This window comes from Sinohyriopsis cumingii, chromosome 4, assembly GCF_028554795.1.
Source record: "Sinohyriopsis cumingii isolate HCF-2022 chromosome 4, ASM2855479v2, whole genome shotgun sequence".
NCBI classification, from domain to species: Eukaryota; Metazoa; Mollusca; class Bivalvia; order Unionida; family Unionidae; genus Sinohyriopsis; species Sinohyriopsis cumingii.
The window spans coordinates 31,099,259-31,123,618 of NC_142964.1; the positions used below are offsets into that span (position 1 = coordinate 31,099,259).

The 24,360-nt window shown below is 36.7% G+C and overlaps 1 protein-coding gene across 2 annotated transcripts in view; it reads left to right on the forward strand.

The window, feature by feature from the left end:
• Nucleotides 1–24,360, forward strand: part of LOC149800880 (uncharacterized) — a 142,861-nt gene that overhangs the window by 97,662 nt on the left and 20,839 nt on the right. For both annotated transcript variants that reach the window (XM_089954907.1, XM_089954906.1), the window contains exons 17-20: nucleotides 743–884; nucleotides 18,921–18,987; nucleotides 20,418–20,535; nucleotides 23,387–23,465. In XM_089954907.1, coding sequence (XP_089811033.1) covers nucleotides 743–884; nucleotides 18,921–18,987; nucleotides 20,418–20,535; nucleotides 23,387–23,465 — 406 coding nt within the window. The remainder of the gene's footprint in view (nucleotides 1–742; nucleotides 885–18,920; nucleotides 18,988–20,417; nucleotides 20,536–23,386; nucleotides 23,466–24,360) is intronic.

Consider the following 24,360-nt stretch of genomic DNA (forward strand, 5'->3'; position numbering starts at 1 on the left):
CTCGATTATTTTAATTAGTTTTGTTTAGTTTGCTCCTTCCACCTACAACACAACTTCTATCGCCACTTGTGTATTAAATCTTTAGGGCATATCTTTAGAGTTATTTATGAGTCTGATCGAAAATAACCTTTTGAATAAAACATAAATCAAAATTATTGACGGGTTTTGGCATTAATTTAAACGATATAAGTGCCATCACGTCAGCCTGTGAAAGAAAAGAAATAATGAAGCGCATCCTCAAGCGGTCTGGTTGTAAACATGCCAGGCAGGTTGTGTTTATTTAACAGTATATTAGAATATATATTTGAAAAGCGTATGCACTATTAAATTTAATATGCTTCATTTTGAAATCATGTCTTCATTCCTCAAAAAATTCATTTACATTATGACACTCTTCAACTGTAAACGATATATTTTCAGGCAAAACTGATATTTACCATATAGTTATAATTTATTCAAAATATGAATTGATACCGTGCCGCTAGTAGAGGCACATCATATAATTATTACTCACCAGCGCACTAATGAACTTGACCATGCTCTCATTGCCTCTACTTTACGCACCGCATTCCCTAAATGCTTGAGGGAAATATCTAGTCATCCTGGATTTTTATATTGCTTATCATTGCTTGCAACAGGTTCTCTAAGTTTTCTTTTGTAAATATCTCTAGAAAAGATGAACGGCTGTCTTTTTTATCTCTGCATGGTAAACTCTTGGTAATAAGCTCTTTTTTACCGCTAGAATCATTGATGGGGCTCAAGTTGTAGAAAGAATCAAAGCTTTCGATGCCAAGATAAAAGCAGGAGAGAAAAATGGAGAGGACTACTGTGTTCTCTTCAGAGACTGCGAGCAGTTTGCCAAGTGGTGCCGCTACGGATTAGGAGTAAGTTGGAATCAAGTTTTCATTAGGACGATTTTGTTATGAAATTTGAACTGAAGAGACAAATTAACTTATATGAAGGATCAACTGATAAAGCAGCATTTTAAGATCTTTCAACGGCAGGTTCACACTTACACTGTAATTTAAGGGACTTTGTTTGATGGAACTTTGAATATAAGAAAATATAGACACAGTGTCCTTGGGGAAACGAGAATAGTTCGAAGGCCATAAGGACAACAATTAACACAAAGGATTCTAATCAGAATGACTTTAATTGTAGACTTTGCAAATGTTATGATAATATATTATTGCACTTTGCTATGTATTGTACATTGAGATTCCTTGGAAATCAGTAAACGGCGGTATTTTAGAATCACATATAATATCTCCTGCTGTCTATCTTGTTACGACTTTAGGTTTTCAAAAATGTAACAGAAAAGAAGTCAATAATTAAATTGCCAAAAATTCAACGAAAAAATGTATTTCCCTGGAATACTAAATGAAAATTGAAAAGATATTTACAGTATTGCGATTTAAATCACAAATAATCCTAAAGTCCCTGTCATAATATCTATAATATAGAATGTTCAGAATAAATTTGACTAGTCTTGAATTTCATTGTTCATTTTTCTGGTTTTGAAACTATTGCTTTTGTTGGGCATTTATTTTGTTTCTGGATATTTACTTTTTCACGTCCCTAACAGTTACTTTTTTCGAGTTAAATAATTGTACTGTTGTGCGGTAAATAATATTTATTAATTGCCCATTTAATCTTAGATGCCTAATTTGGCATTCAATCCGTCTCTTCAATTAATGTCTTCGTAGATATCCCTAGACGCAGTGATTTGATCTTTCATAAATCCCAATTAGTTTTGAATTTCATTCATATAGTAAAGTTACATATATTTACAAAGCGTTAAAAAGCATAATAAATACAAAACCACATTCATGAGATTGGGGAAAGAACTTGTTTGATACATCTTATAAATACATCACGGCCTGATAGCCTCGCCTTCACTCGATGCCATATAAAAATTGTTCTTTAAACTGACTCAGTACAAAACATGAATACAGTTTTGTGTATATCTATAAGTCTTAACTGTTCTGATTATCTTAATTCTGCTATTGTATTTTAATGATTTGAATTGCAGTTCAATATAAAATCTGAGGCGAAACGGTTAGTCTTCTCCCAATATGAAATATTCATATGGTTTTGTATGCATGTCCTTCGAAATGCCTAGTGTAAAAGAAGACACAGCATTTCTTCTAACCACATTATAATTTCCAGGTTGTGTAAAGAACTGGTATGTAAAGCCCACTAAAATCTGACGCATTTAGTTATCGATCTAGCCATACCATAATTTGTAAATAAGGAACTGTCAAATTTGTTTAATAACAAGTCATCTTCAAAATGTTTCTAGTGTGATAGAAAAAACAAAGTTACTTTTTTTGCCAAGTAAACTGGCATGTAAAATGGAGATAGATACTTGGAAGGATAGATACACATAGACTGATTGATTGATTGCAGCATTCACTAATTCCTTTCATAGTTTATTCGTGTTGTCAAAACTGCATACCTTTTTCATATATTGTGCAATTTTGATACGAGCATGAAATTGTCTTGATGTACAATGAACTTGTTTGCAGTTTTGAAACCATGCGTAGGATACATGTTTATACAGTGCTATACATATATTTTAAAATCCTAATATTCCATTGGCCATGCAAAGAAAATATTTTATACCATACTAGCAAACTAACAGTGCTTGAGAAATACGCCAATGTTGGTTCACGTATGAAAATCAGCTTTCATTATCTAAAAATCAGTTTACTTCTTTCTTCCTCTAGCATCATTGCATCTCTAATTGATTGTCATGTATGACATTTCTACAAGTTGCTTGACTGGAACGGAGATGCCCTTTATAAACCAGTTCTCACATTTAAGAGGCTGTAGTATTGTTATCTGAAGGATTTGTTTATTTCAGTATGTGAATTACCTTTTAATTTTTATAGCTAATTTTCATGGTTGTGATAATCATTTCAAGATGCCCTACTGATCAAGGAAGGACATCGCAACTTGAATGAACTCGTGTCCAAATTTTCCCAAACTGTTTGATCTCAATAAACATCACGTCGACCTAATCCAAGCAAGTAATACAGATGGAATGCATTATTTATTGATTTATGTCGTAAATGCATATATTTATGAGTCAATATAGCAACTACAGCGGACCTAAAAATACTTTTCCAGTAAAGATATTAAATCTCACTATTCAAAACTCAATAAAATGAATAAAATATCCTTTGATGAAATAAAACAAACATTTTGAGTGTGATCTGTTGTTTAATATGAAAACGTCATTCTTCTTTAATAATATTACCAATTGAGTAAATCTTCCTTGAATAAAGAATTCCTTTTAAAACCTAATATGGTAGAATGGGTCTTTACTAATGTCATTCCATCGGCAATAACGAGATCTGTATAGCCTAGTGTTGCTCTTCAAATTTACGTTTAAAGCAACTAAAGGCCAAGACAACACAAAATGAATTCAAATTTCAAAATATGTTTTCTGAGAATAAAGAGCTGGTTTCCTGATGAGAATTGGTAAAAGGTTAGTATTGGGCTTTGTAAGTTTCGCAAAATATATCCTTATTTCTTATTTGTTCAAAATAAGCCATCAAATTATGATAGCCCAAATCCCTTAAAATTAGTTCTGCATAATAATAAACATAGCGGAGCTAGAGACTGTATTCGTGGAAATGGAAACCCACAAACGACTTCGTGCGCAGTATGGTGCCAATCGGATATCAAATATGGTCACGCTGGACGTAAGCCTGAAAATTTTGTTAGTGTTATTCCTCCAAAATCGAAAGTAATTTCAACATAAGATTTTAACCAGATGACTATTAATAATATTTGGTTGGTACAAAATTAAAATAGTCCGACATTCAATACGGAGATCACTGTAACCATCTTGAACAAACTGCTATCTATGCTCCTCCCAATTAGAATTCTATATCGGCATGGGTTTTGTCAAATATAATTCATATGATACATAGCTTGTCCAAACTGCAAATGGATTTCATCATACATTGGGGCCACAATAGCTGTCTTGAAAATCGTGTTGATAATATTACCCTCGAATGGATGGCCATATTTACATGAGGTGTACACCACAAGACATAATGTTTACATGGGCCTAAATGAACTTGGTGCCAATATGACATCCAATATGTCCACCAAATCTGCACATTTAAAAATCTTGTTATCACTGAAAAATATCAGCCATGGTTTAAACACAAAACAGTTAAAAATACAAACAAATACCGTGACCATTCCAAGCCATACTCACGTTAATGTTTATGTTTTGGCAGAACCCAGGTCTGTCCTTAATTATTTAGAAGTTTGTAGTAACAAATACCAACTCAGTCACACAAGCACATATCACAAACACCATAACGTAATTCCTTCTGATAAGCAAGATGACACCTATTTCTCTCTCTCTTTCTCTCTCTCAGAGGAGCCGAATCTCGTGAGTAAATATAGAAACTTGTCTATTTCTTAAATTAATCTCATCAGACTTACTAAAAAATGGATATGGTAGCAACCAGCCAGATGCCACCTGCTAAGTATAAAAGCAATTATGTTAGGATTAATGATTTTAACTGTTCTATTAATTCCTGATTGGCTCTATCGTCTCGAGAAAATGAGCGTTAAGTGCCGTTTTCAAGGGAACATCAAGGCAACCAATCCAGGATGGCTTGGGTGGTTACTGATCCCTCAAACTTGAAGTACAGGAATGTTCAACATGTTAATTTCGTTTTAAAAAAAATCTTTTACTCAATATCTATAACATTTTGCATATATTACGTTGAATACGTGACACCTAAATAAGCTGTGCAAGCAGCAAACTATATTTCACCATCTGTCAAACGTTCTTATGTTCTCAATCACTGAAATGAATATGTAATATTTTGTTAAGGCTGTGTGTGCAAACATGCCGTTAATATCCATTTGCAGACAACCGTTTACACTACATCCACAACTTCGATTGAAAAGTAGTTTTAAATTATGTTTTTTTGGGATATATAGTTAGGAGTACTATGAAATTGTGGCTTTTGCCTTACTCGCTAACCTATGTGTGCAGATAGACCATTCCTCGCTCTTAGCTCCTATGACAAGTCATCCCCCATGCGCGCCACTGATGTGTGATCACTTCAAGTTTTGTCTTGCTAGATGTGTAAACACACGTGATGCAAGTGAGCCAGCCACAGGGGTTAGAGTCTGGTTCGGTTGTCAGTGTCCCCACTGACTAGCGAAAAGGTCAAACGGCCCTACCTTTATATTACTCTAGTGTGCATTGATTGTGGAAACGAGTATCCCGGAGAGAAAAAGAGAGGGAGAGAGAGAGAGAGACTTATGCAGACAGGCTTGTCCATGATCGATGTATGTATACACGCTGCCAAGCCTACTATAACGAATGAGTCAATGCACTATAATCGTTCTGCTGTGTATTGATGCTTTAAAGTGTATAATATTGCCTCTATAGCATATGTACAATGATCATTTTATTTGGAAGAATGAGAAAATTATAGGCTGCGAATTTAAAGATATTTCCAGTAATTGGTTAGATACAAATGAATGACACTGAAACTACTGATTCACAATAGTGATCCTGAACCGGAAAGATAGCAGAGACACCAGTTATGAAATAGGCACAGGGACTAAAAAAAGATTTTCAAAACGCTGAAACAAATACACCAATACAGGATGGGGATGGATACTCGAAAGATATGGCCAAGTCAAAGCACATTTCTCGCCGTATTAACCGTTTCTTGGATCCAGTTACAAAGCATCACGAAATTGGATCCCGCCAAGGTCAGTGGTCAACGTGAAGAATTTTGACAACAGATGTTTTGATTGGGTAATCTTGTCGGCGCTATTCGCTGAGAGTGACAATGAAGATATGAGTCGTAAATACTGGCAACACCTGGCTAAACTCAGCTTTGGTGATACTGAGTTTCCCATCCATGTGCCCAAAACTGCAGTGAACATATTTGAAACACTAAACCCAGATATCGCTGTTAATAGGTTTGCATATGACGAAGGACTTTATCTGCTGCATTATCTGTCCCTTGACAGAACTGTAGAACCAAAATTGATTTGTTGTTGCTGAGTTAAATGAAACAATCAGAATCGGTCTCACACTAAATTTTGATAAAAACTCTTTGCCGGCTGCTTAATCAGCATCTAGTATACGCACAAAAATATCCGTGCAGACGTTGCATACATGTACTTACACTGAATAACTCCTGACCAGTCACGAAGTTTACTGCGACGATATCAGTAAACTACAGCGCCCAATCATTCCGGACCCTGGTAAATAAAAGTCAAATTTACTACACTCTAGCGAAAGATGAATATCCCGTCTATCATCTAAGAGAATTTAGAGTGCCTGAATGTTGCAGTGGTGGGAAGCTCTGCGAACAAAGACACAGCTATGCGCCCGATATCAACCATATTACCCAGACAGTGCAAGTCGCAAAACAAATTATATGCTGATTATGTTATTATATTGTGGTTGGATGAGATGGAAAAACAGTCGCCAGTCCTTTAGCGTACCCAGGATGCATTCTCGCTGACACAGTGGATGTATTTCTCAGATCGATCGAAGTCACAGGCAAATGGATTCTGCTGACGCTTGATTCAAGAGCACACATGATTATGACTGGTGATAACATTTGTGAATTTGATGCAGATCTAGGCTCAGTAACACAGTATTTAGTGCTCTACTGGTGTGCAAAACATTCGTGGTCTCAGCTGCTACAAAGTGTTTTAAAATGCAACATGATAATCTGTTGCTTTCTAAATTTAAAAGTGCTACATATGAAAATTTGAAGCAGTAAAGGATGTTAAAAGACCAGAGGGGCAAATAAATCATTCTTGATTGCATTTTTAGCATGTTATATGCGGATTACTCTTTTTCTGCTACAATTACTTTTTTTGTCCACTTGGATTACACTGTTTCTTCATAAGGGGTGGCATGTATGATGGTCACTTGACAATGCTACCAGTAGCCACGGCATTCGGTTGACACTTAGCGTGATCCCCAACAGCATGGACAATGCATGAAGTTGTTTCGGCTGGGACAATTGCAGTACATCGATTCGATCAATTTTAAAATTTCATCCCTGGAGAAATTAGCGACCAATCTGATATCAGAGATCTTCAAAATCAGTTGTCGATACTGTTCTACCAATAAGGGCCTGATCACAAGGAAAGGTATGTATCCGTATGAGTACATGAACTACTGGGGCAAATTTGCCGAAACGCAGCTGCGTTTTCTTCATCGTTGTCAGGCAAAGTTATTTCCATTGCTGCCTATAAGCATGCAAAGAATGTTTGGTCTGGACTCGAATGCAAAATCCTCGGTGACTGCCACAATATGTATTTACCCCCTGATGGACTGTTGCTAGCAGACGTGTTTGAGGCATTTCTTGACACCTCCATGTGCGTGTATAAGCTCGATCCCACCCATAACTTTTCGTCACTAGGCGTAGGCTTGGATACATTGTAGTCCAAGACAAAATCGAGCTTGAATTGCTCGGGGATATTGACCAGCATCTGTTTATCCATTGATCACTTTGTGGTGACATATTCATGTCAGGTCATAAATACGCTCGTGCCAACCGCCCCAACGTGTCTCAGACCGCGCTTATCGCAGCAGTCACATCATGTGTTTCTATTACATTAAGTTTGTATGGTTGGACAATGATAAAACCATTGCCAGTGAATGGATTTCAGTGGATCGATCCTGCGCACATTGTTCTACATAAAAAAGAAACGTGCAAGATCACAACATCCACGTGATCACGGATACCTCTTTGAAGTTGACCTGGAATGTCATGAGAATTGCACAAGGCACGCAATGATTATACGCTGGCCCCAGAAACGTTGTTGGTCCTGTTACGTGGTTGTCCTCATATCATTGTTCGGTTATTGATGGGCACGACACAAATACCAAATATACCAAACTCGTTCAAAGTATCTAGAGCAAACAAAAATATTTGCTGCATATGAGAAATCTGCAGTTTTACTTGCGATTGGGTATACGCGTCACAAGATATATCGAGCCTTTGGATTTTGTCAGCAAGCTTAGATTGCTCCGTACGCTTAGTTGAATAAGGACCTACGCGCAAAGGCCACCGTGATTTTGAAAAATAATTTTTCAAAATCATTAACAATTAACTGTTTGAGAAAACCATGGAAAATCCACGCAAACGAATTCTCTTTGATCTTGCCCATGAGTCACACAAGCAGGACAAACTCCACATACTCATTGCAGATCCGGCATTGTTTGCAAAAAGTCTTTGATGGTGGACTTGATACGTTCAGAGTAAGAAAATTAAAACTCAAATTGGAGAAACCAATCCATGTTGGATAGTCCATGTTGGACTTGGCAAATCTGCTTATGTATGAATTTTACATTGACAAGATTAAATTGTTTTACTAGGTTTGGGTCAAAATGCTATATAATGACACTGACTCGGTGCTGATGCATATCACAACCAATGATCTGTACGCGGACAAGACACGGAAAAGTTTGGTCACCGAATTTGATACCAGTATGTATCCGAAAGAAAATTAGTATATTAGTAACGCCAACAGAAAGGTGGTTCGCAAATACAAAGACGAATGCACGGGCAAACCAATCGAAGAATATGTGAGACTGTGACCAAATTGGAAGAAAGGTGTTCCACGTGTGATTGTGCTGAAAGACTTGAAGAAAGAACTGTACCCGGAATGTGTTTAAAACCGTCGCGAGGTCGCTAACACAGCAAATATGATCCTATCGAAGAATCTTCGCTTGGGGGTATACCGATGCACCAACTAGAGTTTGTACCCGCTGAATACTTAGCGATATTTTACTCCCTGATGGAATTACCACTTACTTTTGGCCATCGCGCTCTATCGACCGGTACTGGTTAATGACGTTTCTACACTAATTTTAGTAGTATTCCGTAGTTACTGCAACAATTTCAAATTCCTCTCTCACAAATGCACGGCTTGGAGGTTTTATGCCACTCGGTAAAAGTCCTAATCAGTAACGGGTTGGCTGACTTGGAGTATCATTCCATTACGAAATAGTGAGCACGACGTTGTTGCCAACATTCCTACTCTCCAGGAGCATGAAAATACTGGACAGCTGGTCTCTGAGCGGTTGTAACGATGCTGATTGTAAAGTCTTTTTTTCTGAATAGCCTTGGCATTCATTTGCCAAATCGCATTGGCTGGTTTTAATCCCCTCGTGTGCATGACTTCATTGTTCAAAGCTTCTATGAAAAATAGAAGTAGTGCTACCCATTCCTGGGACTGCACTGACCTCATCAGTAATTATTATGCGTACTAATGACCGAATAACCATCCCGCGAGTGTGCAATTAAATCGTTCCACTATTGCCTGATCACGAAGTACACAGACATGCCCGATGCGTACTCGCACATGATGATTCCTCAATAACAAAACCATAATTCTGAGAAATTCGTTTTCAGGATCCACTGGTAAAAATCATGCTTTTGAGTGTATATGACACACTGGCGGAACCTTTGCTGGCAATTGCAATGCTTCGTTGTATCGGCTGGCCATATTGACAATGATGAGCGTATATTTAAAAGTGCGTAACTTGCAACGTAGATCAAGATAAGATCATGGAGAAGAAATAGAAAATCTTTTAGAAGCACCTCAGTCATTGTCTACACATTGAGCCAACCCTGGGAAACCTTTATTGGTACGGGCAGATAGATTTGCCACAGTGCTTGTTTAGCCAGCCATGCGCGGCAATCCCATGAGTGACCTTGGTTGCACTGGCTACCTGTTCCATAGCGGCTTCACCTCTCCTGTACCCACACAGTTTATATTATATTTCGGATAATGTCTGACATTTTTTGTCCATTGTTGTTACTGGAAAATGTTTACTTTTAATGAGAGGACTTCCGTCCACTGCCTACCAATACAATCTTGGCTTTCATTCCTCCTTTAATGAGCCATCGTGCATTGCTTTCTACCAATGTTGAATTAATTGCATATAGGTCATGTTTGCGATTCACGATGATGAATGAAGAAATCAAGGTGACGGCCACGGATCGTCGGCATCTTGACGCGCAATGATATCATTGGAAGCTTTATAAACAACATCGTGTCAATGGCTACAACATCAATATAATTGATACGTGCTTAAACAGGATTTAGTTAATTGCTGTGAGAATCGAGCCGTAAATCTGGTCGGGTACCAGGCGCGCAGTTATTATAGCCAGGAAGATGCTTTTCACCAGAATATTCACTTCATGATACCCCTGGCAATGTTGTAAATGTAGATGCGTCATCGCCACCTTGTGAGACATGCTTGAGTGAACCTGTGGAACTGGAAGTTCCACACAAACGCGAATTTCATTGCTCAATATCGGTTACAAATTCCCATCCTCGCAGCTCGTCTTTTACGTTCCTGAAGTTTAACATGATTTATGATACTTGTTTTGGCACGAATCACACACAAAATGAAGACATAATCGTACTATACAAACATTTATTCAAATGGCATCACGCAAAAGACAAGTTGCAGATGTTTTTGAAGGTAAAAAGATCAGCAGCTCCCCTTTCCACGTCACAAGCAGCGCCTAAACTGGCCAAGCATGTGTTTATAAAGTCAGTTCTGGCACTTTTGTTAACATCCTGTTTTATTTGGTAAAACACAACTGTTGTTGAATATGGTTTAACGATGGTTTACCTGGGATCGGTTGTACGTTTACTGTCTGCTGATGATCAGTCGTTTTGTAATGTGCTCAAAAATGTTCAAAGACTGTTAAGAAGAGTCAATAATGCTTCCATCGATTTGTTTTCAACCATTAACAAAGCCCCTACCATTGTCGATCTAGATGCCAACAATAACAATCTGGTGATGTATGACAATGTGATACTGGAGAATCAAGTGAATCCTCCACAAATGTTTTCTCGAGGCCGGCACAGAAACACAGACGTGATTTATTTGATTCATCGATATGCCTATGTGCCCAAAGAGATCTGTGATAACTGTAGCATGCTGAAGGAATATTGTGACATGGACGCGCATGACTTGGAAACAGTCATTGGACATGGTTTGATGCCGTCCATCAGTGGGATGAATTTCGTTGCACCGATTACTCGCATAGTTTTCTCACGATTGATTTGGCAGTTAGACCACGCAAGTACTGCGCGGGTCTGAACTCGGAATTGCCAATTTAACAATCAAGTTTGTAATCATATAAAAATATCTGGCAGTGATACCATAAAATCATACGAAAGACAACACCATTAAGCAGCTCGTGAACAGCAAGAATTCGTTTATAACGTAATCGAATGAGGTAAAGTGTCACAAATATGTTAAGTCGCAAAAGCTGCACAAAAAGATCTCATGGGTCACCAAAACAATCTTACAACAAATGACAGCATTCACAGGAACCGAAGCAGAAACGGGTACCATTCGTAAAATAGGCAAACATAAAAAAGTGATAAAAAAGGCCATAAGAGCAACTACAGAGATGATCGCGCGTTGGCTGAGATGGTGGCTGCATACGCCGGAAAACCTGCAGAAGAAGTTATTGCAAATTTGCCAGAGACGGTGGCTGAAGTATAAAAAAAATACGTAGAAAAACCAATGATGAATTATTCAATGCTGGAAACACCATTACAAAGTTTAAATGGAAAATGTTGCCAGTTAATTTTGCAAGACCCCGTCTATGAAAAGTTGCCTGTATTCCCAACTGGAACATTTTAGCGATTAAAGAACCCTCACAAAATATAAAAATGGTGTGGACCACGTGGGTATTCATGGATTTTACTGGGTTTAAACAAGCATCGGGTGAACCGTTTGAATAGTATAATGAATCATTTAACATGGATAAAGATGGGAAAATGCATATAGCAAGGCTAAAACTACAACATTTTATGAGATTTTATGGGAAAGAACCAATCCTTGAAAGTGAGACAGATTAATATTTTCATCAAGGAGCCCCACTTCAACCAAAGAATGTCACTACCAGCAGTAAACATTAAGCAAAAGCATATACACCTGCACCCATATCTCCTACACTTGAGGAAGAATCAGAAGGAATAGATGAACAGGTACAAATGCTGGCACAGCAACCATCGCCAAGACGCACACCTGCAAAAATGGAATGGGCCTTGATGGACTATGTGACCCTATCGATATTTCGGATTGATTGGAAATACCTGTATGACCCGTCGTGTGGGTAACAATGCCCAGAAGTCATCAATGCAGCTACATCGATTTGTGAGAGGTTGTGCACCAATGGTCGTAAGGACAAAGACAATTATCGTGCGCTGATGCATGCCTTTTTTAAGATATCCATGATATATATGACGAGCGAAATTCGTTCACCGATGATGAGATCTGAAGTGGCTGAGAAAGTGCATTTGCTACGTGAAAGCTGTGCATCAACATAACAGGTAGTTGTCATTAAAACGAATAGCGTGACCTCGATCACCATCTCATCAACAAAACCAGAATTCATTGTGAAATGTCCTGCACCCATGACCGCTGGGGAATTGCACACAAAATCGCACTAGCATCATTGCGAGTGTATTACAGTTGGCCTAATACCTAAACCCAACTGTTCTGTATTCTGACAGCAAATAACACATTTGTATTGCAGCAGATACTGGCACAAATTGCATTCCTTTTGGCTTTCCTCCAGTGCGTGCGACATAAAACCAATCAATGAAGAAATTCGACGAAGACTTTCGGAGATTACTGGCAAGGACTCTAAAATTTATGTTTTTGTCAATGAGCCCACATCCAGTTATGTTATTGCCATCGAATCTCATTCATATGCGGTTAACTGAAAACAGTTCTCGGTTGGCTCTAAGATCTTCCTGAAAGTAAGCTCAATTTGCGTGCAGGACCCTCAAGGACTGCATATCATATCGAACCTTAGATTGCGATAATTAACTCGGCAACAAACATTTATGTAACTTGTGAAGCTATCAGTGGTATATAAGAAGGCAGGTCCGAAACAACACGCATAGTTGTTGAAGGAATCGACTCTCAAAGTTACATTCTGTTTGGATTTTCACCTGTTGTAGAGAAGCAGATGGCTTGATATCAATCATGCCCGCATCACCCACAATAATCGGTTGACTCATAGTCGTTTTTCCTTTCTAGATTAGAGACGGATATGCCGTTGATCTAAGCGGTGCAACTGTATATTAGAGATCGAAGAACATTCTACAATAATAGCAATGACAGCCGTACGTGGAACTGTGAAACCCGTTTGCGTGGCGAATGCGAGAAAACCGCACCTAAATCCCTCAGAGCTCTGACCTCCCACGCTGCTCCATCGATAAGCAAGAGGCTACGCGATTTAATCATAGTGTTCAAAGTCCCGCCGTGAATCGATTGAAACAAGTGGGCTCGCAGGCAGCTCAGATGCTTTGAGATCGAATATGGCGATCGAACACAAGAGCATCAGGTAAATCAGTAATCTATAAACCATGGCTCAGTATAAAAAATGTATCTGATCCAGCATTTGACATGGAAGCACCTGTGTTATTGCGTCGAAGCAAGAGAGATATTCAGTATGAGTAATATTGAATATCTCCCTTACTTCATTCCGTTAACACGGGCAATTGGAAACGGGGTATTCAAGAGACATGGGTCTAAATCAATTAAGTATAGAATTGCAAGTGCAAGATGCCTCTAGGGTTTTCCTTCTATGTGACGCATTTTTGTATTGGAGGGAAAACTTGTGCGCCAGAATAATGCCAATTACGATGCTAATATTCTGGACAATGTCACAACAGTTCTCGGACTCGCCAGATATTGTCAAGGATGCATAATGATCACCAAGATCATAGACCGAATATAATCAGACGACCTAAAAAAAATGTCGTCAAGGCTGCCGCAGAATTAGAAAATCTATCATGTCCTGATTCTGATTTCAACCGTGGACTAGCGCAGCATTAATTGCAACTTAGTTGTGCTTCACTACATTTTTCGTGTGCCATTTCCCTTAGTCACATCTTTTGGTTTTGCAAATGTGTACGCAAGGTCATAACTCCAACGATGCCATTTGTCATGATGCAGGTCCTGCTGCAAGCAAAGTTGTATTAGATGCACTGACATTGTCTATCCCATTCACCTTCTACAGAGTCACGCTTGTTATTGTTTATGCAATCGGAAACCACATCATCACTGTTGTTTCTCGCGCATACTACATACTCACATCCATCAACGGGTATTGTGGGGAATTTTGCGTATCAAAAAGGTACTCAGCATGGTCTTGTTTGCATCCAAACATGGGTTATTTAGCGTTTCAATTTGCATTGAAAAATAATGACTAGGCAGAGAATAATATGGTTTTTGACAACTTTTAAGTGATTCGGGTTTCTTGGCAGCTGGAGGGCCATCAGGAACCTTCGGAAGAGATTCGGCATGTCTACACACATTACCCATGTATATCACGATCTTTGGTGGTACATAGACCATCATGAAACGTCAACATGGGTCTTCAGATTTCCCAGCAAGATCTTCGTACACTGTTCCCGATTGTTTGCTTCTCACTGGGACACGTGGAGTTGTTCAGGCAGTCTGTCGTCGACATGTATTTTCATGCACATGTCGGTGCAGCTGGTGATAATTTCAGGTGATACTTTCCAAAACGATGCATTTGGTGAAAGCCCTGGTGGTAGAATGTGAGTGATCTATGAACCTGTGGAAATTCTTAGAATTCATAATTGAACAAATTACATATTTGAATAATATGGTCCTATGAAGTGAAGATCGACCTTAGTCAAATTCATCTGGGAAAAATCAAATGCGCAATTGAAAAGAATATAGTGTCACATTGAAATGTTCTTCAGCATAATTAATTGGAAATAATCCCGTGTGGTTAACCCAAACACAGCTCATTCAGCTTAATGCGGCTAAAAATGAAACTTCAGCAAAATTAAAATGATCCAAGTTAGAGGCAGCACAAACGCAAAAGACCGATGGAATATTTCCTTTCCTTGCAGACATTCCAGCATTTTAGCAGCAGTTGTTCCAGTGCTTGCAAACGCAGTGACATTAGGGGCTGTCGACAATGCATCAGCCATGGCTTTTAAAAAAACAGTTGGTGGACGCTTAAAAATGGAAGAGGTCTTCCATTGCAAACATGAGTCGTCAGATACCCATGAGCAGAAGTCTTAGATTACCAGGGTTTTAGAAGATCACACCGTTGACCAATCTTGATTTATTCGCAATGGCAAAATCTATTAAATCTTTGTGTGGTGTTTTAATACCAGATGAACTTCATCAGCAGGTTCTGGCACTGGGTCTCATACGTGATAACACCTCAGCATGGCTTGTATTTTCATTCAAAATGGTTACTTATTTATCCCGGGTCACTGGTGGACGAAAGAGTCATCTGCCGTTGTTTCATTTGACTATGCTAGAACAAACTCAGTTGGATTGCGCCATATCCGGTCATCTCGTTGTTGATGTGTTGGAGCAGTCACCGACCGCTAAAGCACTTATTGATTTTACATTATAGTATGTGTTTTATTTTACAACTATGCCTATCAACATGTACTTTCGTTACTCCGATCAAAGATACAGTGCTGATGTGGATTTGACCCGATTTGCCACCAAAACTGAATTGTCTGAGTTTACTAGACTTGTCGTTGTTGATGTCGATCTAGATGAACTTGTGGTGTCACATCGGAATCTAATGTCACATCTGAAAGGTGCATGTCTGGATCATACTTTTTTATCATAACTGGACGAAAAGATTCTCGAGGTCGATCGGCAATATTAATTTAACGATGAGCAGCATCTTGGTTTGAGTATTGTACCACCAGTATCGCTTATCACAAAAGAAAACGATGGCAAATTTTACACAGTTGCATCATCAGTTTCGTTAATTGCCGGAGATGAAATTGAGGTTTTGAAATACTCAACGTTTATCCAGAAGGATGGATAAGCATATTTGGTGTTTGTGTTTAGAGTAGTTTTTAACATTATTATATATGTGATAATTTTACCGATGGGGTGTTGAAGCAGCTGACAGCTTATCGATAACAATTTTACTCCACTGTTTGGGAAATATATGCGCAAAATGGTGTTACCAAACCCTCGTTTGAACTTTCATATAAATTTGTTAATTGTCAAGTAGAAATTGCCATTTGGAACACCCTGATTTACCACAACTAACTTCAGGCACGTTTGGAATTACCGAAAGTGCACATGAACTAACGGAAGCGTTCACAACTGGAAAGGATGCAGAAGCACTTCGGAATTGTTTCTATAATTGCGAAGTGGCATTCAATGATGTATCCAACCAAGTTACGTTCACCATCGAATACTTTAAACCAACATTGGCTCCGATGAATATAGAAAGGTCTCGACTGTTATTCAACAAGGACGCACTTAATCTGGTGACATTTATTAGGCAAGGACGATCGTTAGATGTCAACGATTCTGGCGTAATCGGTGCGTTTTTAATGAAACGTTGGTTCAAACTACCAGAAAGCACAATCACCGGAGATTTATGTATATACCAGGCAGAGATCTTTGGTAACTGCGTGACAATCGTGCCAATACAATAGGTAATTATCTAGAAGGGTGGGTGCGGATGGCGCCGGCGCGCGATGATGAGATCGGACAAGATCTGCCTGTCATGGAATTTAAATATTGAGAAGTACTATGACAGTCAAAGAAAACAATTGAGAAATGAAATTATCAAGAGAACCGCACTGATCATGATATTCAAACTTGTGTGTTTGTTCTAAGATGCTATTTGCGATCTCTCTTCCGCAGTCACGGTCTGTCTTTGTATGACTGGAATCACATCCACAACAACCATCTAATGTGCACCAGTCATAGTTTCTAGTTGGAGCTATATCAATAGTAACCGTGTGTTTGGTGATGGGAGCACATAAATTGCGATGCGCCTACACGCCGAGTACGAAATGTTCCGAATTACTCGCAGCACACCGAGTAGTCTCAATACTATCAGTAGGCCATTCTTGATGGCAGTCAAGGATAAAATAATTAGTGCAGCCGAGTTTGAGAACGTGCTGCCGGAAATGAAAAATCACAGACAGTTACGAGTGCGAATAAGAAACCGCACTGTTGCAGATTACAGACAGTAAAATAAATAGTCATGCAGTGTATATATTGATCGCTACCGTAGACTTATCTGAGTATACCTCTCTATCTCTCTATCTCTCTCTGTGCAGAATTTTCGTGTCCACATTCAGTGAAGAAAACAATAGTAGTACAAAATTTAGGCTGTTTGACCTTATTCGCTTCCCTATTGGGACACGGACTGTGCGAAAGACTCTAAACGCCATGATTGTTCACACTAATGGCACGTGAGTGTACACATCTAGCGGGACAAAGTTAAAAGCGATCAAACATCAATGGGTTGGGTGGGCAATAACTTGTCATGGTTGTTAGATGCAAGCACCGGTGTCTGTCAATGTTTAGGGTAGCGAATAAGGCAAAATCTACTTTAAGCCTCACTCAGTGGCAAAAGTAAAATGCGTATTTTGTTGACTACATTTCCACCGTGTTTTTGGCGCATGCTACTTTCATCACTGCCTCAGCATCAGTAAAAGGATATGGGTCCCTTTTTCAAAATATACACTTTATAAAGTATAAGAATTAACAAGTCTGATAACAAACCCTGTCACAAAAACTACCCTGTTAAATTGAATTATCAATATCCCGCATAGCCTGAGCTATTCACACAGTGTACGTTGCTTACTACTTGCAAATCTGGAGTACGTTTTGTTAAGATCTATCTCGTGTTTTATGACACAATCAAGTTCAAGACATGAACACGTGCGAACAGGATCATCTAAAAAATGGATGTATTTAACCTTTGTATGTTCAGTTGAAATTAATGATTAGGTTTATTCTCTTATCCGTGTGTTGTATGAAAACATCAATATATAGCTTTCGGAGGCCACCTTTAATGTGGCATCAGTCAAAATAGTAATAAGGCGATGTGTAGATGTTGTATTATTCACAAACACCAAATACGAAATCAAATTATCAAATCGATTTTTTTTTATAGAAAAGTGTTCAAAAATTAACCAATTGTGTGCTGCCTCCCTTTCGGCATATGTCCTTTACAGCAGGTGTTAAGCTTTATTTTACAGAAAAACTAATATAAGAAATAAAAAATAAAACATGTTCAACATACTTTTAATTCTCCTTGTATCTTTCGTTTATGAATATTGTTCGTCTCCTAATTGAAAACTGAACGGGCTCCAGTATTCGCACATGCTATATTCATATGCTCTCTCTCTCTCTCTCTCTCTCTCTCTCTCTCTCTCTCTCTCTCACACACACACACACACACACACACACACACACACAAAGATACATGTACTGCAGACGCCGATCTAGGAAAGAATCTGACCTTGTTAATTACACTGCTGTCAACTAATGTACCGGTTTCACATCCACAGATAAGGCTCACTATAGCCGATAAATTCAAACCTCTTATTGTCTAAAAACCAGCAAATTTGGGCAGATTCTTCATGTGTCTGGTGGAACAAAGATGTTCAAACTTTTAGCAGGATCGGAAAAAATTAATTATATTGATTTTAGAAATATTTATATTTTGCAATTTCTCCGCAATTATTTTACGGACTACATTGCAAATATATATATTCATCTTTTACTCATACTTGTGCTTTCTCTAGGTCGTAGGAGATATAGTTCATATATTGTAAACCATATGACACTGAATTCATGCTTCTGTTTGTGATTGCAAAGAGACTAGTTGTAAGAGAGAGACAGACAGACAGACAGACAGACAGACAGAGAAGGGGGTTATAATGTCAAGCACTTTAATAAGGTGTCATACTAGCTACTGCTTCAAATAAAAAATTGTAATATACATGTAGGATTTCTTCTGTTGCAAAACTTTAATTGTAGGCTCTAGAAGAGTTGAACAATAAATATTTTCATCAAAATACCTTATTTTTCACAGCTCAAATGTCTGCAGATGTCCACGGAAGATATTAATAACGTAAAGGACGTGCGGATGTTTGTTCAAGGTGTGTCAAAATGTAGTTTACAATATTGTAATTGGAAAGTTACTGACATATAAGAGGAATATAAAGAGTGATAAGCCAATTAAAGACAGTCTTCTAAGTCACTTGAATATATCCGGGAGCTTCAATCCCCTATTCTTAAGTTTAATTGGGAGAAACCTTATTTGATTTAAATAAAAGTTTTGATAATGCAGGATATTATATAAATAAAGTATTGATATTGAACTGTGAAAAGTCTCTCATATTGGTTTTTTAAATTCCACTTTAGATTTATAATTTAATTGATTAATTTATTAGAAAAAATAGACTAAAGTGAGAAAAGGAAACTATTAGGCACTAATTTGTTAAAACTATATGTTGGAAAAGCGATTCATACTTTCTTTAACCTCTTATTGAATTTAATGTTTTTTCTCTTATATTAAATTTATTGGATAATCCAGTAAAGGAACCGAGCTGAGTAAGAGTTTTGTTTCCAGTATTTTGAACAAAAGTTTCTTGTTTAGCCAAATGAGAACGGGCTTGAGAAAAGAAAACTTATAATGTGTCCCCATTATGTATATTCTTCTTTGAGTTCAGATTTGTCAACAAGGAAATGTGTTACCTTTATATTTATAAATATATGTGTCCATGTGTTTGTGAGAAATATTACATTCTAAAAGAAATCCACTTTGATTATTCATTCTTAATTAAATCCAGTGGTTACTATCTTTTGATGTATTGATCCATTCATTTAGGAGAACTGAACAGACATTTCGTTTTATCAGCAATCATGTTTATTCGAGACATTCGAAAACAATGCCACCATAATTGTTTTGTGCATGCACAAAAGAAATTATGAATGAAACACAGGTACAAAGAACATCCACTAGTGTGATTGAACTTGTATGATTTGGTATCTAAAAGCCTCACTTGATACTTAAATGGAATTTTGCTTCCGATACTCATTAAAAGTATGCAAGGGGTATACACTAAAATAATGAAAGAGTACTACTGTTTTAGCTTCATAATGTTTCATCAGTTTTCTACTAATATAAATACTGAATTCAAGACAATTTTCTCATATGGAGTTGATATTTACAATTTAAATTGTTGTTTATTTAGAATCTTCAAACATTTTATAATTTACAAAGTGCAGTACCTTAATTTGTTTCAACTTTTCTCAAAAACGGATATTTAAATAACACTGAAATTTGTCTTTGACCAAAATATAACAAACAGGTAAAACTAACACTTTATTTTAAGTCATATACTCATATAACTGGAATGTGTGCACTTGCAAAATGTAATTTTAAACACCTTATATTCATAAGAATTTTTTAAAAAATCATGACCTACATTATATGTAAGAAACACATGTACAGAACTGATTTTTCTCCTCTGGAGTTATTACAATTATATTAGAATGAACGCTAAATATTATGAACATTTTGCAGGCGACTTTAGCGTTCTCCCATGGCGGATCCGTCCGAATGAAAATATCCATGTGCTCCGAATGTTGCAGTTAAGGAAAAGTAAAGCTGAAATCTGCAAAGACAGTGGACATGCGAAACGGTAGGCTTAATTTCATCCAAATAATTAAATCATACTTAAATGATTTGAGAATGAATGTTATTTCTTTACTTGCTTTTCCTTAATGGCCATTATGAATGCTTCAGTATGATATTATTTTTTAATTACTCTTGAGTATCTGAAAACTAATAGCCATTGATTATTTATAAAATCATTTTGTATGAAAATTGTAACGTCCTTAAAATTGAAACAGACATTATCTTTCAGCACGGGATATGTGTGAAAAGAATCAACCTTCAGAAAGTACATAACATAATGACAAAGACTAGTGAATAATTATAGCACGAGCACTAATCTGTGAAAAACTGAAGACATTAAATATGACTTTTACAACCGAATATAGCGTGCCTACTGGCTTTAAAATTTTAAATGACATCATTTTGTTTTAAATGTTACAAAGGTACCGTGAAGTAACTTAACGCAATTGCGGTGTTTGTAAAACATGCCTACAACATTGCTACCCATCTTCTATGTGGTCTGTGTGTTACTTGGCGCTGTAAAAAGCCCACTTAGCTAAAATGATATAAAATACATGACATATCTTTAACAATTACTCCTTAATGATAAACTGCGTTAAACAGAGACGGTAAATATTACAAATCTTTAACGTTACTCTGATATACTCTATACCTTCTGCTAATTTCTACATAATGTTTGCCATTTGTGTATCATCTGATCTGCTTAGTAGGCGAGGGAAGAATGAAAAAAAATGGATGTGCTTTATATTTCATTTTTTGGTTTCAGTTGGTGCATGAATTGTTGCAGGGTTCAGCTAATCTGATCGCCTTTAATTAGCGTGGGATAAAATTAAGGATGACAATACATGTAAAGCTTTTACTCATCTTTCTGGCTGATTGAAGTTTAATTAACTGATACTTTGGCACTATTAGTCTTCAAAATTAAGAAAAGCAGAAACTATCATTTTTGTTTGCAAGCTCTAACTGCATGTGACACACGTAAATCATATATTTAATAGCCATTCCACGATTGCGTGTCTGCAGTACTATATTATCGGTTCATTTTGCAATATTATCACAATTAGCAGTAAAACAGAACCCAAGCCAATGCAAGCAATGCATATATTGGTCCACACAAATGCATGAAAGAAATTTTACTTTTAATATATTTAGCTAAGTTTATTACTTGTATCTATATTTGAATCAATTAAGCAATGAGTCTTGCTATATTTATTAATACATATGTACCAATAAATCTATGTAATCTGTCCATACAAATTTAAAACATGGAGCAACATATAATATATTAAACAAATATCCTAAATACACATAAAGAAACATTCTTAACGTTTGTTTTTATTTTAGGTCATTGTTTGGCTTCCTATAAAAGATATGTTCATATATTTGCATCATTTGCTTTCCAGCTGTAATTTTATCTCGCAAAAACCAGCATAACATATATTCATTATTGTTTTTAAGTCTTTATAATCTTTCACTTCCTTGAATTTGAAGACGTTTTAAGAAAACTTAACACGAATAAGAACAGAGTTATCATTGATCTTCCACCTGCGAATAACGTTTCACACCATCGACATAATGGTGACTTCCTGTAACAAAAATGATAGATCACGTCGTGTGCTTTACATGAAAGAAAATAGAGATAGCATTTACAACATGCGTTAAATGTATTCTTAAAGTTATAGGATGTATTTTCCTTAATATTGTCTCTTTTTTTCACTAGTTTTTTGAAACCAATTACTTTACTAGTTAATACTTCAACCATAAATATTTTCTTTACATTGACATAACATTTTATGATATAGTCATGTAAGACATTTGCCAAGATTTTCACAGATTATACAAAGATTGACCAAATTAGATTATTTGTAAGAAGGCTATTGAAAACAGAATCAATTTTTACTCAGTATAAAAATGTTTATTTCATTGATTTACATTTCCTAAGGAATGTTAACGGAATCAAAACATTAAACGTAAGAACAACATTAGTCAGAAAACTTTATATATATACTTAGATCATGTTTAATAATGTTTATATGCACGATCTTCATAGGATTCTTCTAGTTTTCTTTGGTTCATTATGACAGTTTTAAGAGAGAACCAGCTTTATATTTGGCACGACAATCAAAGAATAGTTTTCTAATGTCACTGGAAAAGCTATAGACCAAGTGCTGTCGCTTTGCTTTGCACTCGGGTTACATTTGTACAGCTGCAAGTAACACACTGACCATATAGGTGGTTAGTTCACATCCTGATACGCGTACTTTAAGAACACCAGTTTGGAAATGACCCCGATATGTGTTACATTCTATTGTGCCTGACATATGCTATAGTGTTGTACATGGAACCTACTCCTTTTTTCTTTCTCTCTGACATATTTCTGCAACATATTTGACATCTTTCTAACATATTTGATATCTTTCTAACATATCTGATATCTTTCATAATCAATAATAATAATAATAATAATAATAATAATAATAATAATAATAAAAAGAAGAAGAAGAAGAAGAAGAAGAAGAAGAGCAAGTAAAATCATATCATGACATTATCACATTAAACCATAATTTTGAGAGACTTTAACTTTAGTATACACCACTGAAACCTAAAATGAATTGCTCAATATACATTCTGCTGGTTTATTTATTCTTATTTTTCTATTCAAATGTTCCTGTGAAAAATGAACTATTTAACCCTTGCTCGTATATAGAAGAAAACCAGTGGGACTTGATAGAAAATGGGACTAATTATTAATTAGGTACACAGAGGGAATTCGTATACCAAGGCACCCAGTATATTTGTTTAAGTAGGAACAGTAACAGATAGTTTTATACTAGAAAGCATACTATTTGTTTCAGTTCAAAAGAAAGTGCTGAAATCCAACCTTTAGAAACATCAGTGCTGCACCATAATGACACATGGTTCATGGATAAATTGGTAAGAAATGAGAGTCACATCATTTTATCTGTGCCTTTAAAGGAAAATATTATTTTCAGCCTCTTAAATAAACTGTCCATTCATAAAAAGCATAGTCATGCAGTAGAAATATTATTTTGCACCTTGATACGCATCTTTAAAGCTGCAATCCATCATTTTGTTTATCAAAGAAAGAGAGATCACAGATACAGCTAACTGAATGGATTTCTATGATTATGGAAAAGAGAAAAATTAAAGAGGTACAATGCAAATATTTTTTTTTATTTTTTGGGGGGACGGGGGGTGGCCGAGTGGTCTAAAGCGCTTTCCGTTATGGATCACTGCCATCTCACTTCTGTCTGCGTGGGTTCGAGTCTCGGATTCGGCCAGTGTGGGTATGTGAGAAATCTTGCCAGTAGCTTCTCGTGGGTCGGTGGTTCTTTCCGGGGTTTCCCCGGGTTCTTCCTCCACCATTAATACTGGCCGCCATGTTTAGCCTATCGTGTGCTGAAAAATGGCGTTAAACCCTACACCAACAACAGCAAATATTTTTAAAAATATTTAAATCCCAGTGCATATAAAGTGTGTTGATTTCTTTAACATGCTGCTTTGTGTAAAAAGTCGTATTCAAATACTGATTGATAACATTAAACATAACTTTTTAAGTTGAAATTAATTATTGCAAATACTTTTTTTAGCATTTAACAGAAAATTAACATTCGTCATCCAGAAAAAATAATAAATTGGTTTTATTAAATGGGTAAAAGCCATGTAAATCCTTGCAAAAATGTTTAAGCTGAATTGTTCCATTATCTTCGGTAATAATTGTATAGCTATGCTATTATTGAAAATCACAAATAAATCCAAGGTATACCAGTGTAGCGTGCTAATAACATGGTGATAGATAGATAGATAG